The 15,259-nt window shown below is 43.3% G+C and overlaps 1 protein-coding gene across 1 annotated transcript in view; it reads left to right on the forward strand.

Moving 5' to 3' along the window:
* The window catches only part of LOC126354843 (methanethiol oxidase-like), a 161,045-nt gene that overhangs the window by 114,125 nt on the left and 31,661 nt on the right, over positions 1-15,259 (forward strand). Inside the window, exons 6-7 of the mRNA XM_050004822.1 lie at positions 6,410-6,575; positions 8,089-8,183. Of these exons, the coding sequence (XP_049860779.1) occupies positions 6,410-6,575; positions 8,089-8,183 (261 nt within the window). The remainder of the gene's footprint in view (positions 1-6,409; positions 6,576-8,088; positions 8,184-15,259) is intronic.

Below are 15,259 nucleotides of genomic sequence, written 5' to 3' on the forward strand. Positions count from 1 at the left end.
TCCTACTATTCTTTCAGACACCTCTCACACCTATTCCCATTTAGACCTCTCTGTATGTACTACCCAACTTGCACACCGGTTTGTGTGGTATGCACTTTCTGATACATATTCGAGCGACCACTTCCCGTGTGTTATCCATCTCCTGCATCATACCCCCTCTCCGTGCTCAACTAGTTGGAACATCTCCAAAGCAGACTGGGGGCTCTTCTCTTCCTGGGCGACCTTTCAGGATCAAACCTCTACAAGCTGCGATAGTCAGGCCGCACACCTCACGGAAGTCATTGTCACTGCTGCTGAATATTCCATCCCTCACACTACTTCTTCTCCATGTCACGTACCAGTCCCCTGGTGGACCGCAGCATGTAGAGACGCTTTACGTGCTCGTCGACGTGCTTTCCGCACCTTTAAACGCCACCCTACAGTGGCGAATTGTATCAATTATAAACGATTACGTGCGCAGTGTCGTCGTATTTTTAAAGAAAGCAAAAAAGGCATCTGGGCTGCTTTCACAAGCACCTTCAACAGTTTTACTACTCCTTCTGTTGTCTGGGGTAGCCTGCGCCAGCTATCTGGCACTAAGGTCCACTCACCAGTTTCTGGCTTGACGGTCGCGAATGACGTCCTTGCGGCCCCTGAGGATATCTCCAATGCCTTCAGTCACTTTTTCGCAGAGGTTCTGAGCTCCACTCATTACCCCCCTGCCTTCCTCCCCCGAAAACAGGCAGAGGAGGCTCGGCCACCTAATTTCCACTCCTCGAATTGTGAAAACTACAATGCCCCATTCACCATGCGGGAACTCGAAAATGCACTTGCCCGGTCACGGTCCTCCACTCCAGGGCCCGACTCTATTCATATTCAGATGCTGAAGAACCTTTCTCCTGCGGGTAAAGGTTTCCTTCTTCGTACTTACAATCGCATCTGGATTGAGGGACATGTTCCCGCATGCTGGCGCCAGTCTATTGTTGTACCGATTCCTAAGACGGGAAAGGACAAGCACTTGCCTTCCAGTTATCGACCCATCTCGCTTACCAGCTGTGTCTGTAAGGTGATGGAGCAAATGGTTAACTCTCATTTGGTGTGGCTGCTCGAATCTCGACGCCTACTTACCAATGTACAATGTGGATTTCGTAGGCGCCGCTCTGCTGTTGACCATCTGGTTACCTTGTCGACCTTCATTATGGATAACTTGCAGAAGCGCCCAACCGCGGCTGTGTTCTTTGATTTGGAGAAGGCTTACGACACCTGTTGGAGGGCGGGCATTCTCCGCACCATGCATACATGGGGCCTTCGCAGTCACCTTCCTCTTTTTATTCGTTTATTTTTAATCGATCGACAGTTCAGGGTAAGTGTGAGTTCTGTCCTGTCAGACACCTTTTGCCAGGGGAATGGAGTGCCACAGGGCTCCGTTTTGAGCATCGCTCTCTTCGCCATAGCGATCAATCCAATAATGGATTGCCTCCCAGCTGATGTATCAGGCTCCCTTTTCGTTGACGATTTTACCATCTATTGCAGTGCGCAGCATCCATGTTTCCTGGAGTGCTGTCTTCAGCGTTCTCTTGACCATCTATACTCCTGGAGTGTCGCCAATGGCTTCCGTTTTTCTGATGAGAAGACGGTCTGTATTAACTTCTGGCACTACAAAGAGTTTCTCCCACCATCCTTACGACTCAGTCCCGTTGCTCTCCCATTCGTGGAGACAACAAAATTTTTAAGTTTGACATTCGACAGGAAACTTAGCTGGTCTCCATGTCATATTTGGCTGTCCGTTGTACCCGTTCTCTAAATGTCCTCCGTGTTCTCAGTGGTATGTCGTGGTGAGTGGATCGAACTGTCCTACTTCGCCTATATCGGTTGATTGTCCACTCCAAGCTGGATTATGGGAGCTTTGTATACTCCTCTGCACAGCCATCCATCTTACGTCGCCTCAACTCCATACAACATCGGGGTTTACGTCTTGCGATCAGAGCATTTTATACTAGTCCCGTCGGGAGTCTTCATGCTGAAGCCGGTGAATTGCCACTCACATACCGGTGCGATATACTCCTTTGTCGTTACGCCTGTCAGCGACTGTCAATGCCCGACTACCCATTGTATCGTTCCTTTTTCGATGGCTCTCTCGACCGTCAATATGGGTTATATGTCTCTGCCCTGCTACTCCCTGGAGTTCGCTTTTGTCGCCTCCTTCAACACCTTGATTTTTCACTCCCTGCAACCTTTAGAGTGGGCGAGAGCCACACGCCACCTTGGCTCCAGGCTCAGGTTCGCGTTCACCTTGACCTCAGCTCACTCCCAAACAATGTTACCCCCGGTTCGGTATACCACTCCCGTTTTGTCGAACTTCATTTGAAGTTCATTAATATGACCTTCATTTATACACATGGCTCCAAGACCAATGACGGGGTCGGGTGTTCTTTTATTATCGGGGCACAAAGTTTCAAATACCAGCTACATGGCCATTGTTCGGTCTTCACAGCTGAGCTCTTTGCCCTCTACCAGGTTGTTCTTTACATCTACCGCCACCGACATTCTGCTTATGTCATCTGCTCCGATTCTGTGAGTGCCATCCAGAGCCTCAGTGATCCATATCCGGTTCACCCTTTCGTTCACCGGATCCAACACTCTCTTAAGCAGCTGGTGGACAACGGGTCTCCAGTTAGCTTTATGTGGGTTCCTGGCCATGTCGGTATCCCTGGGAATGAAGCTGCAGATGCCGCGGCCAAGGCTGCGGTCCTCCAGCCTCGGACGGCTTCTTGTTGTGTCTCTTCATCAGATTGTAGCAGGGTCATATGTCGGCGCATTTTATCACTGTGGCATGCCGATTGGGCTGCACTTATGGACAACAAGCTTCAGGCCTTGAAACCTCTTCCCGCGGCTTGGATGTCCTCCTCACATCTTTCTTGGCGGGAGGAGGTCGTTTTGGCCCGGCTACGAATTGGACACTGCCAGTTCAGCCATCGCCATCTGCTGGCGGCTGCACCGGCGCCGTTCTGTCCATGTGGGCAATTGCTGACGGTCCGCCACATTTTAACGTCCTGTCCGGATTTTACTACACTGCGTCTTGATCTTGTTCTGCCATGTACTCTGGATGCCATTTTAGTGGATGACCCAGGAGCTGCTGCTCGCGTTCTTAGTTTTATCAACTTGACACACCTGTCTAGGGACGTTTGATTATGCTGTTGTTTTTTAATCCTATGCCTGTTAATATGTCTTTTATAGTGTTGTCCCTTTTAGTTGCTGTTTTAACCTTGTGCCTCGCGGTGCATTCCTAACTTAGTCTGGGCGCTAATGACCATTGTAGTTGTGATCCCTAAAACCACAAAAAAATAAATAAATAAATAAATAAAAAAACTAGCTGCCTGTGCTTGGCTGGTGAAATACTACAAAAACACTGTAATATTTTATGGAACGTTATTAAAATATGTCATTAAAGTATGTATACCCTAAAAGAAATTGACGATCCAAATAATAACATTAAAAGTATATGGGATGTTGTCAACAAGGAGGAAGGACAGCCAGCCATCACACAGGATACCTTATCAATTAAACTAAATGATTATGTTGCATGTGAATTCACAAGTTCCAAGTAATTTTAATGATTACTTTCTAAAGGAAGCAACAAAAATAATATAGTTCAGTTGAAGAAGAAAAGGAATATATTAAAAATTTCATTCTGCAAAAGTTCATGTAACTAGGGGTAGCACCAATATCCTTTACTAAAATGAATACAATTCTAAAAAACAAAACCCCACATGGTGTTGATGGTGTCCCAAAGAGATTTCTTAAAGTTGTTCTAACTTAATAAGCAATGTCCTTAGTGATGTGCATAATGCACATGGAATTTTTACAGACAAATTAAAATGAGCAATTGTTGGACTGCTTCATAAGAAAGCGGACAAGAAAAACTAAAATAACCGAGCGAGGTGGCGCAGTGGTTAGACACTGGACTCGCATTCAGGAGGACAACGGTTGAATCCCGCATCCGGCCATCCTGATTTAGGTTTTCTGTAATTTCCGTAAATCGCTCCAGGCAAATGTCGGGATGGTTCCCTTGAAAGGGCACGGCCGACTTCCTTCCCTAATCCGATGAGACCGATGACCTAGCTGTCTGGTCTCCTTCCCCAAACAACCCCAACCCAACTAAAATAAGCAGCATCCAGTTTCCATGCTGACATCTTTTTCCAAAATATTTGAAAAAGTAGTGCACTCAACAGTAGCCTCACATTTAAGTAAAATGATTTACTTAACATATCACACTTTGGACTCCAGGAGGGTTACTCAAGAGAATGCTACTTATTCATTCACTCGTCAAATATTACAAGACTTAAGTAATAAAATAATACCAGTTAGATCTTTGTGATATTTCAAAGGTATTTGACTCTGTAGATCATGTTACACTCTCATAAAAACTCAAGTTTTATTGAATTGTTGGCTTTACACACAACTGGTTTTAGTTAAAAGATGAATGCAAAAATTATGCTGAACAATTAAAACAATGTTGGAAGGGTAGAAAATTTTAGTGCCTGGGCAGATATTACAAAAGGAGTCTCAAATGGTTCAGTTCTGGGTCTAGTCCTACTCCTTACATATGTGAATGACCTTCCACTTCACATTTAACAAGCACAATTTATACTTTTTGCAAATGATGCAAGTATTATAATAAATCCTATTGGAGTGAAAACCACAGAAGAGATTGTTAATGATGTTTTTCAAAGACTTATTAAGTGGCTCTTTGAAAATGGTCTCCCAAAATTTTGATAAAACGCATTATATTCAGTTCTGCACTGAATACCAACAATTGATATAGCATTTGAATAGGAATCAGTAAATGAGATTGATGTTCCAAATTTTTAAGTGTTCATATTGATGAAACATCAGCTGGAATCAGCACATTACTGTGATTCTCTAACAGTTAAGTCAGCTACGTGTACCCTTCATATAATTGTTAATCTTGGAAATAACTGAATTAACCTCTTGACATACTTTTCATATTTCCACTCAGTAATGTCTTAAAGAATAATTTCTTGGGTAATTTACCACTTAGAAAGAATGTATTGAGTACACAAAAGCAAGCAACCTAAGAATAGTACATGGTGTTCAGCCACAGGCTTCAATGTTAGTACCTCTCCAAGCAGCTACACATTTTAACTGTGCCGTCACAATACACATATCTGCTGATGACATTTGTCATAAATAATACATTACAATTTGAGAAAACTGGTGATGGCCATACCTACAACACTAGAAGGAAAAAATCCTTCACTATGCATTATAAAAGCTATCAGTGGCTCAGAACATAGTTCAATAAGCTGCAGTAAATAGTTTTGATCACTTGCCCAATAATATAAAATGCCTGAAAGGTAGCAAACGAAGTTTGAAATCTACCCTAAAATTATTTATCCTAGACATCTTTTTCTGGTCTATGGATGAATTTCCATTTACAAACTAGTAACCTATAAAAAATTGTTTTCAAATGTAATAGTGCAAGTAGGACTAAAAAATGTGTTAATTAATGTTAATACGATTCGTGTATACATATCTGATAAACTGTCTCAGTCCACATCATTTTGAAAAAAGATTCATTTAAATGAGTTCGGGAACATCTCTCTAACTAGCTGAATACTCTACAGCCTGGAGCCTGGTTGCTAGATTGTCCACCCCTGTGCTTGTGCCCACCCAGCTGCCTCTGGGTGTGCATGCAAGCTGAACCAACCTGGCCTTGGTAATAATTGATAGAAGGATCTTGTATTTTTGTTGATTGGTATTCAGTTCCTTATTATTATCTGTTCTGCAGAAATTAAATCATGTTATGCTATTTTTGCTGACCTCAGAACATTTATAAACCATACTCATTTGTTGTAATGTTCAGTCTGAGGACTAGTTTGATGCAGCTTTTGGATGAAGAAGCTTGCGCAGAGTAGAGCAGCATGAAGAGATCATACTTGTACACTGTTATTAGAAAACTAAAAAATTAATGTTTCCTAGTGATTCAGTTCATAAGGTTGGGAAATCTTGATAATGTGTTTGATTTTGCTTCTAAAGATAACATTTCATACAATCATGCAGATGTTTATACATTTTTATCTAACAAGTGTCTGAACTGTAGAGCAATAGTTTAATAAACTTGCATCAAATGTTTAGTGAAATTAATAACGATTTATCGATATACCACAATCAAACATCCCCTGTCACTCTTGAGTGCTCTCTTGATCATCAGAACGTTCAACAGCATGAAAATATATGTATCTTGGCTGGTTACATATTGATTCTACTTAGACTCCCAAAGTTTTGGAACTCGTTACCGCGTCATTGTAATATTTAATCTATTGTGATAATTTTGTGTCTGTAGAGAAAGACATGTAGATAAAGACATTTTGTGGAAATCAAATAAGCATTTCTCTATTGTCATCAGCTGTTTATGGACGTCATTTAAATTTTTTTTCGTGGAGCACGCACAAGAAGATTCAGAGCATTGATCTTGGAGAGGATGGAATTGCACCACTAGAAGTGCGTTTCTTGCATAACCCACGCAGCCATACTGGATATGTTGGCTGTGCTCTTGGCTCAACAATTTTCCGGTATGCATTTTCTTAGTTATATACGAGGCCTGTCTAAAAAGTATCTGACCTTGGCCCATAAAAAATATTTCAAAAACTCGATGGGGTTGGGACCCTAATCCCCTTCAAAGTAGGCCCCAAAGTGCTTGCACACACTTAGCCCACTGATCCTTTCACTGGCAGAAACACCTCTGGAAGTCTTCTTTTGGAATGGTGTTCAGCTCCATTGTCACATTCCGCATTATCTCTTCTGTACTCTCAAAATGGGATACTTTCAGTGGCGTCTTCAATTTTTGAAACAACCAGAAGTCTCAAGAAGCCATGTCTGGAGAATAGGGAGGTTGGTGAATGGCTGTAATTCCACATGTGGCCAAGAAATTTTGGATCAAGTGGGATGAATGTGTGGGAGCATTGTTGTGATGCAGTTGACAGTTTTGCACCATCCACATGTCTGGTCTTTTGCACCAAACTGCATCACAGAGTCACCAGAGGACAACTTGATAGTATTCCTTTGTCACTGTTTGTCCTTCTGGTGCATATTCATGCTGCACAATTCCAAAGACATCAAAGAATATAGTCAGCATCACCTTGATTTTCCTTCACATCTGCCACACTTCCTTTGGCCTTGGAGACTCGGGATGCTTCCATTGTGACAACTGTCTTTTTGTTTCTGGGTCGTACCTCTACACCCATGAATCCCCTCCAGTTATCACAGTGTTGAGATACCCAGGATCAGTGTTGGTGGTGTCCAGAAGGTCCTGTGCAACATAGAAACAGAGGTCTTTTTGTTTTGGCAACAACAACTTGGGCATGAATTTCGCAGCCACTTGGTGCAAGTTCAAATCATGACGCAAAATTTCATGTGCAGAATCTTTACTCGCTCCAGCTTCTTGGGCAATCTCCTGCATGGTTAAATGATGATCTGCCATCACCAAAGTTTGCATCCTCTCAACAACAGCTGCACTCCAAGCAGTTTGGGGCCTGCCAGAATGCTGGTCATTCTCCGCTGATGGGCGGCTGTTTTTGAATCATTTGAACCACTCCTTAATTTGTGTTTCACCCATCACATCTTCTCTAAACACCTACTGAATCTTACAAATCTTTGAGAATCACCAAGTTTCTAACAAAATGTGATGTGTGATGTAGTATCTTTGCTCAACATGTTCAGTCATCTTGAGAGAATCGATAATCCGGAAAACACGTTGTGTAGCACTTCACTCAGTGACCAAAGGCCATGACTGACATGCTGGAAGGTGGGGACAAAATTCACATGTGTACATAAAGGTCTCTCCCTTTACTGTGTACAGTGGTGCCACACTATCATCTCTATTTTGCATGAGAAAATCAAAGGTTGGATCCTTTTTAGACAGACCTCGTATTTATTATGATCAGTGTATTATTTCTTCTTTACAATGATTTAATGTCTTCTATAAAATAGAAGGTAGCAGTCTTTTTTGCATTTGTCTTATGTACTTATGTAAGCTTTTAATGATGTCAGAGGAAGACTGAACAGACAGACATTTTATTTTTACAGATTTATCAAAAAAGTTGATGGTACTTGGGCAGCTGAAAAAGTTATCAGTGTACCCAGCAAAAAAGTGTCAGGGTGGCAAATGCCAGTAATGCCTGGTGAGTATCTCTGTTTTGGTTTGGGTGTCTGGACTAGTTATATACACAAAGAAATGCTTATAAAAATAAGAAAGAACTTGATATTTTATTTTGTTGGGCAGAGACACTCTCCAAGATATGATACTCATCGTTTCACAAACAGTACTGAACTGTATGGTGCATATGCACAAATGTTTACTGTGCAGCATGCAGACATACTCCTGACAGTCGACGTGAGGAGACCCCAGTGAAAGGTGCAGTGTGTGCTATGGTTAGCAGAGTTAAAATCTGTAACTTGTGTTCAGTAGCATGCAAGAAGAGAATGGAAGTGGATCCTTCCATGTGTAAATTCATTTATCAGTGAGACAGAACTCTTAGAGGAATGGGAAGTTTGATTTCAAATGCTGGCAAAATCCTAAAATGCACGTGAATGAAGAGACTGTGGAATGTGTGTGTGAAGCATTCGCTAGAAGCCCAAATAAATCCATTTGATAAGCTAGTAGGGAACTAGCTACCCTCCATTTGAGGGTGCACAACAATGTACACAAATGTCACCGGTTGCAAACTTTGAGTGTCCAACTTTTGCATTACATTAAGCTTGAGGATCACTGGAAAAACGTGATTATGCTGTAAATTGTAATTACACTGTATAGATGACTATGTCAATTCAGTGCTGTTCAGCAATACATCTGCTTTCCATGTCTATGGCAAAGTTAACTGCCATAACTGTCAAGTATGGGGAAGTGAGATCCAGCAGAAGGAACTGAATATGAAAGGGATACACCAAAAGTAAATGTGTGGTTGGCATTACATAAACACAGTGTGATTAGTTCATTTTTTATTCCCAATATGCTGGTGAGTTACGCAATTCACCAGATGCTTCCAGTGTCATTTTCCAGATGGATAGTGCCCCATCTGACCATCATTGGGATTTTAAGACATTTCTCCATGAGACATTTCCTGAGCAGTGAATCGAGAGGAGTTCCATTGCCTGCCGTCCCCCCTCCCCCCCCCCCCCCCCCTACTCCAACCGCCCAATTGAACTTCACTGAATTTCAGTGTATGGGGGTTTATTTAAGAACACTGTATACTGAACAAAGTTTTGAGATCTGGTAGAACTGGGACAATGGGTCCATGCCACAGTAGAGGCCATATCACCTGTCATACTTATTCATAAGTTGCAAGAATTGGAATACCATTTCGATATCTATTGACCTACAAATGGTGCCCAAATTGAACTGTATCAACATTTATAAAAATCTTTGAGCTTTTGTGTTCAATGTTGGACAAATAAAGTTATAAGCCTTAATAAGTTTTGAAATATTAACAAAGGTTTTTGTGTACCTGTAGCCCAGGTACTCTGTACAATTAATGCATGATTTCAACATTTATGGTATAAAATTGTTATTGTGGTTATGCACCTGATGTGTATAAGTTATTGCTTCCATGGGCTGCAACAAGTACCTATCTGGGTACCCAATTTGTCACCTGTTGCAATTAATATCAGCTAATTCTATGTGCTTCAAAACTTAGTTGCAATTGTGTTAATAAGTAATTGTGTCATGGTAACGTTTTTTTTTTAATTTATTTACATCACCTGGCAAGCCTTCATGCCTCTTGTGCCTGTTATCCTTTAAATTATCTTTATAAAGTTAAGTGAAAACTCTCTTTAGGAGAACAGGGGGAGAGGAGAAATATGAAAAATACAGATATTTAGATCAAAGAGAAGAGTTTCAATAGAAAGATTGATGAACGTAAGAGGAGAACAGGCAACAGCGATTTGGTCCCTTTTCAGGGAAGAGAGGGGAAGTGTTGGTGAAGTGATTCTACACAATTATTGTGAGAAAATACTTCAATCATATTGAAAAGGCTTAGGTTTTTGATAGGTGCTCCACAAGTTAAGGCACTGAATGAGCTTTTGGGATGAGCAATGTTTGACTCATTAGTCATTCAGAAAGATGCTTTTACTATGCAAGAATGCCTTTTTGAAAAGGACATTGTCAATTTCCTTCTTCATCAGTAAACAAGCACACTAATTCCCTGTGCACAGTTTCTGATGACATTACTGCTGACAGGATGTTAAATCCAGATTTTCCCTTTTTTTATTTTCATTTGTTTACGTTTGAAGTTCAACATTATGCAGGAATTTCTTATGTAGCTTGTTCCAGCAGTTGATGGTGCCATAGAAAATTGACAATAGGTACCTCATAGTTATTAGTTAAGTATGTAATATATGAAGAGAGGTATTAAGTACTTTGCACACCAAGAAATAGAGCATATGGCTACATGTAAATTATCTGGTTGAGTTAATCCTGCATGTCTGTAAAATAAACTGATAAAGTTAGCTTTCACAAGCATATTGGTCACAAGCATTTGTGGTTGTAAGACTTTTGGACTTCTGCAACTTCCACCATATGGGACTGCATCACAGTGGTACATAAATATTGGAAATATATGTATGTCTACATAAAATGCACATGACGTTGACACCAACATGTAAAAGGTCACGTTTCAAAAATCTTGAGATATGAACCTTAAGGCAGGAGGTCAAGGAAGACTAAATGTAGATATTACAGAGGCATGTGCCGAGCATTTGAAATGATGAAGATGATGGAGAAGGAGAAGGATGTATGCACCAATTGTTCATCATTGTATAATTACAGAAAACAGGGAAGCAATGAGATAGTTGCTACCAATGTTTATATCATGGATAACTGAAACTGCATTAGGCATTGCAGAAATGAGTATAGGTAAGTTTTAATAAATTAACAGATGGAATTACTGATGAGTACATAACTTCAGGTGAGAAAAAGTGTAGTACTGTTGATGGACACTTGTAATAAATCACACCTTGCTAACTGCACTAATAGTTTCTTTCTCAAGAAAAGGGGTGGCACACACACACACACACACACACACACACACACACACACACACACACACACACACACACACACCTCGGGCCAGAATGCAACTATCAAGTGAGATGCAAATGCAATCTGGAAGGGGCAGGGAAGAGGAAGGGATAGTAGTGTATGGTCGGGGAAATAGATGAACACTGTCTGGTAGTGCATGCAGGGATTATGTTGCCAACAGGTACTGTGTCAGGAGGTTGTGGGGAAGGGAGGTGGGGAAAAAAAGGAGGAAAATAGGAGAAGAGTGAGCAAAGATGGGTGGATGCCTTGGCAGAGGGCTACAAATAAACTGGGTGAGAGATGAGAATGTGGAGCAGATTATAGGATACAGGGGGTGGAAACTGTTGGGTGGAGGGTGTGGGGACACTATGTAACTGTAGGCTGAGGCTGGGATAATCATGGAATTGGGGAATGTGTTGTAAGAATAACTCCAATCTGTGCAGTTTACAAAAGCTGGGGTTGGAGGGAAGGATTCAGATGGCTTCGGTAGTGAAGCAGCCGTTAAAATCAAGTGTGTTATGTCTGCTGCATGTTGTGCCACAGGGTGGTCTACTTTGCTCTTGGCCACAGTTTGGCGGTGGCTGTTCATCCTGGTGGACAGCTGATTGGTAGTCATACCAACATAAAAAGCTGTGCAGTGATTGCACCAGAACTGATAAATGACATGGCTGCATTCACAGGTAGCTCAATCCCTGATGGGGGTAGGATAAACTTGTGACAGGAATGGAATAGGAAATGCTGGGTGGGTGGATTGGGCAGGTTTTGCACCTGAGTCTTCACAGGGATATGATCCTTGTGGCAACGGGTTGGGATTGGGATTTGGATTGGGAACGGTGTAGGGATGGACTAGGAGGGGTGGGAAGTATCTCGGTTAGGATATTCCTCATTTCAGGAATAGGTAATCGAAGCCCTGGTGAAGGATGTGGTTCAGCTGTTCCAGTCTGGAGCAGTACTGAGTGATGAAGGGGACACTCCTTTGTGGCTAGTTTGTGGGGGTGATGGGAGGATTAGGGGTATGAGGGGAAATAGCACGGGAGATCTGTTTGCAGACTGGGTAATAGTGCCTGTCTGTGAAGGCCTTGGTGAGACCGTTAGCATACTGAGTAAGGGAGCTTTTGTCACTGCAGATTTGCTGTCCCCAGATGGCCAAGCTATATGGGATTTTTTGGTGTGACAGCTGTTAGTATGCAGGTTCTATTGGTGATTGTTGGGTTTAATATGGACAAGGGTGCAGTTGGAACTGTCACAGGTGAGGAGGTCAACATATAGGAAGGTGACATGCTGGGTTGAGGAGGTCCATTTGAAGTGGATCAGAGATAAGTTGTTGATGCTTTGAAGAAACAAAGATAGGGTGTCTTGGCCCTTAGTCCAGATCAGAAAGATATCATTAATGAACCTGAACCAGACTTGGGGTTTGGCGTTTTGGGAGGCTTGAAAGGTCTCCACTAGAAGACCCATAAAAAGGTTGGCATAAGAGGGCGCCATGTGGGTGCCCATGGCTGTGCCATGGATTTGTTTATATGCCTTCAAATGGGTCAAATGTTTCTGAGTACTATGGGTCTTAACATCTGAGGTCATCAGTCCCATAGAACTTAGAAATACTTAAACCTAACTAACCTAAGGACATCACACACATCCATGCCCGAGGCAGGATTCGAACCTACAACCGAAGCACTCGCGCGACTCCAGACTGTAGCGCCTAGAACCGCTTGGCCACTTCGGCCGGCTATATGCCTTCCGCATCAAATGAGTAGTAGTTGTGAGTTAGGATAAAGTTAGTGAGGTGTATGAGGAATGAGGTTGTAAGTTTGGATTATGACGGACATTGGGGAAGGTAGTGCTCAGTATGGGTAACACAATGGGCATGAGGGATGTTGGTGTATAGGGAGGTGGCATCACCAGTGATAAGTAGGGATCCAGGAGGTAAAAACATGAGGATATGGAATATCGGTGAAGGAAGTGGTAGGTGTCTTTGACATGGGAGGCTAGATTACAGGCAATTCGTTGGAGGTTTTGGTTAATGAGGGTCAAAATTATTTCAGTGGGAGCACAATAACCAGCCACAGTGGGGTGTCAAGGATTGTTGGGTTTGTGGATTTTGGGGAGCATCTACAGTAGAAGGTGGATGTGTGGAGTGTCATAGGGGTAAGAAGGGAAATGAATTTGGGGGAGATGTTCTGGGAAGGCCTAAGGCCTTAAATAGGGATTGGAGTTTGCGTTGGACTTCTGGAATGGAATTACTCTAGCATTGTTTATAGGTGGAGGAGTCAGATAACTGACAGAGGCCTTCTGCCAGATAGTCACTGTGATTCATAACAACTGTGGTGGAACTTTTGTCTGCAGGTAGGATGATTAGGTCAGGATTTATTTGGAAGTTGTGTGCAGCTGTTCTTTCTATGACAGAAAGGTTGGTGTTCTGAGAAAGCGACCTGGGGAAGGATGGCAAAGCTAAGAACTGGAAAAAAAAAGGCAGGGTCTAATGTTGGAATGGAGGGATTGGAGGCAAAGAAGTGCTTCCATTGCAGGGATCAGAAGAAGGGTAGTAGGCCTTTGACAAGTCCAGCATGGTTAAATTTTGGTGTTAGGCTAAAGGTGAGGCCTTTGGGTAGTACTGAACCTTTTGTGGAGCTGAAGGTTTTGGTGGAAAGGTTAACAACAGTGTTACAGGAATGTTCTGGGTTTGGTGGAAAGTTGGCAGGGAGTTTTGGGGGATAGGGCAAGTTTAAAAGATCAGCTAGGTGGGGTTTAGCTACTATGAGGGGTGGATGAGAAGGAACACTGTGGGTATGATAGGGGTTGGATAGCTGTGCCCTGAGGCAACAGTAGGATGTCAACAGGTGGATAATTTATGGAGGTGATGTCTGGAATGTTCCTCCAGGTGCTGGAGAGCAAGGGATTCAATTTCCAAGATATGATGTATGGAGTACGGATTGCAGAGTAGTAGTATTCTGCAGAGGGAGCAGAGGCGGTTCTGGGATGCCTGTGCCACGGAGGTGTGTTTCTGCAGTACCAGGCTTGTGAGAGCCAGGGATTGGCAGAATCTGAAAAGGTGTAGGTCATTGTGAAAGGAGAGGTGGGATCCCAGAGAACAGAATCCTTACAGTTAGGCCATTTGGAGGGATTACATGGTTTAGGTAGCATTTGAGAACAGGATGTGGGACTGGGTTTTAGCTATAGAAAGGGATACTTCTCTGAACTGGCGCTGAAAGGTAGGGGAAGGGTCCATTGTGGCAGGAACGGTGTACAATGTGGAGTTTCCATTGTTTGATAGCCACATCTCAGTAAAATATGTCTCAGCTTCAATATTCAGACATCACTTGTTCATGGAATTAGTGATGGCAGATAATTCTGTATAGAAGCAAGTTTCTGTTATAACCTTTAATCACCAATAACTGCGTGGATATTCAACATTCTGATTACATAACAACAACTCAGTATCTCGTATTCGACTGCCGTGCCGTGACATGCGGCCGGCACCGTTCATAGCTAGGTGGCGCTCCCGCGCTCAGCCGAGTTGCGGAGTGCCTCTATCGCCGTTTGCGCGTACTGTCATGGCGGCACTGTTAAATGTCGTGGCACTGTCACAACACTTTTCCCCCATGAAAAAACCCACTCACTTCCTTGGAGACATGGACAGTGCGGAGACATCCATGGCCTCTTGTGAGGCCCCGAGAAGATCCCGCGGAGAGACACGAGAGTATGGTCAAAAATGTCCAGGACGAAAGCTCGTGCGTGGAACGTGCCTCCTGGACGAGATTATGGGTGAAAACTCCGGAGCAGCATCCATAGGTGTCGTGGACCTGGGAGTGTGCTCCCGCGAGATGGGTCCCGGAGAAGGCGGCTTCGTGACTGGGGCGGTTCCGGCGTACTCGGAAGCGGTAGCGACGTCGGCTGCATCAACACGTACGGTAGATCGGCAGCGGCAACAGGACTGGCTTCTCGGGCTGGTGGAGGCGAAGGAAGGGGCAGTGGCACTGGCGTGGCATCCACTCGTGGGTGCATCTGGTCGTAATGGCGAACAACTGTGCCGTCGTCCGTACGTATTTCACAAAGCCGGTGGCCGCGAAGAGCCTTGACCATCCCTGGAATCCACTTAGGGCGAGATCCATACCCTCGTGCCCACACGTCGGTGCCCACCGAGTATTTTCCCGCACTAGGGGACACAGCACAAGGCCTGACAGG

Source organism: Schistocerca gregaria, chromosome 3 (assembly GCF_023897955.1).
Source record: "Schistocerca gregaria isolate iqSchGreg1 chromosome 3, iqSchGreg1.2, whole genome shotgun sequence".
NCBI classification, from domain to species: domain Eukaryota; kingdom Metazoa; phylum Arthropoda; class Insecta; order Orthoptera; family Acrididae; genus Schistocerca; species Schistocerca gregaria.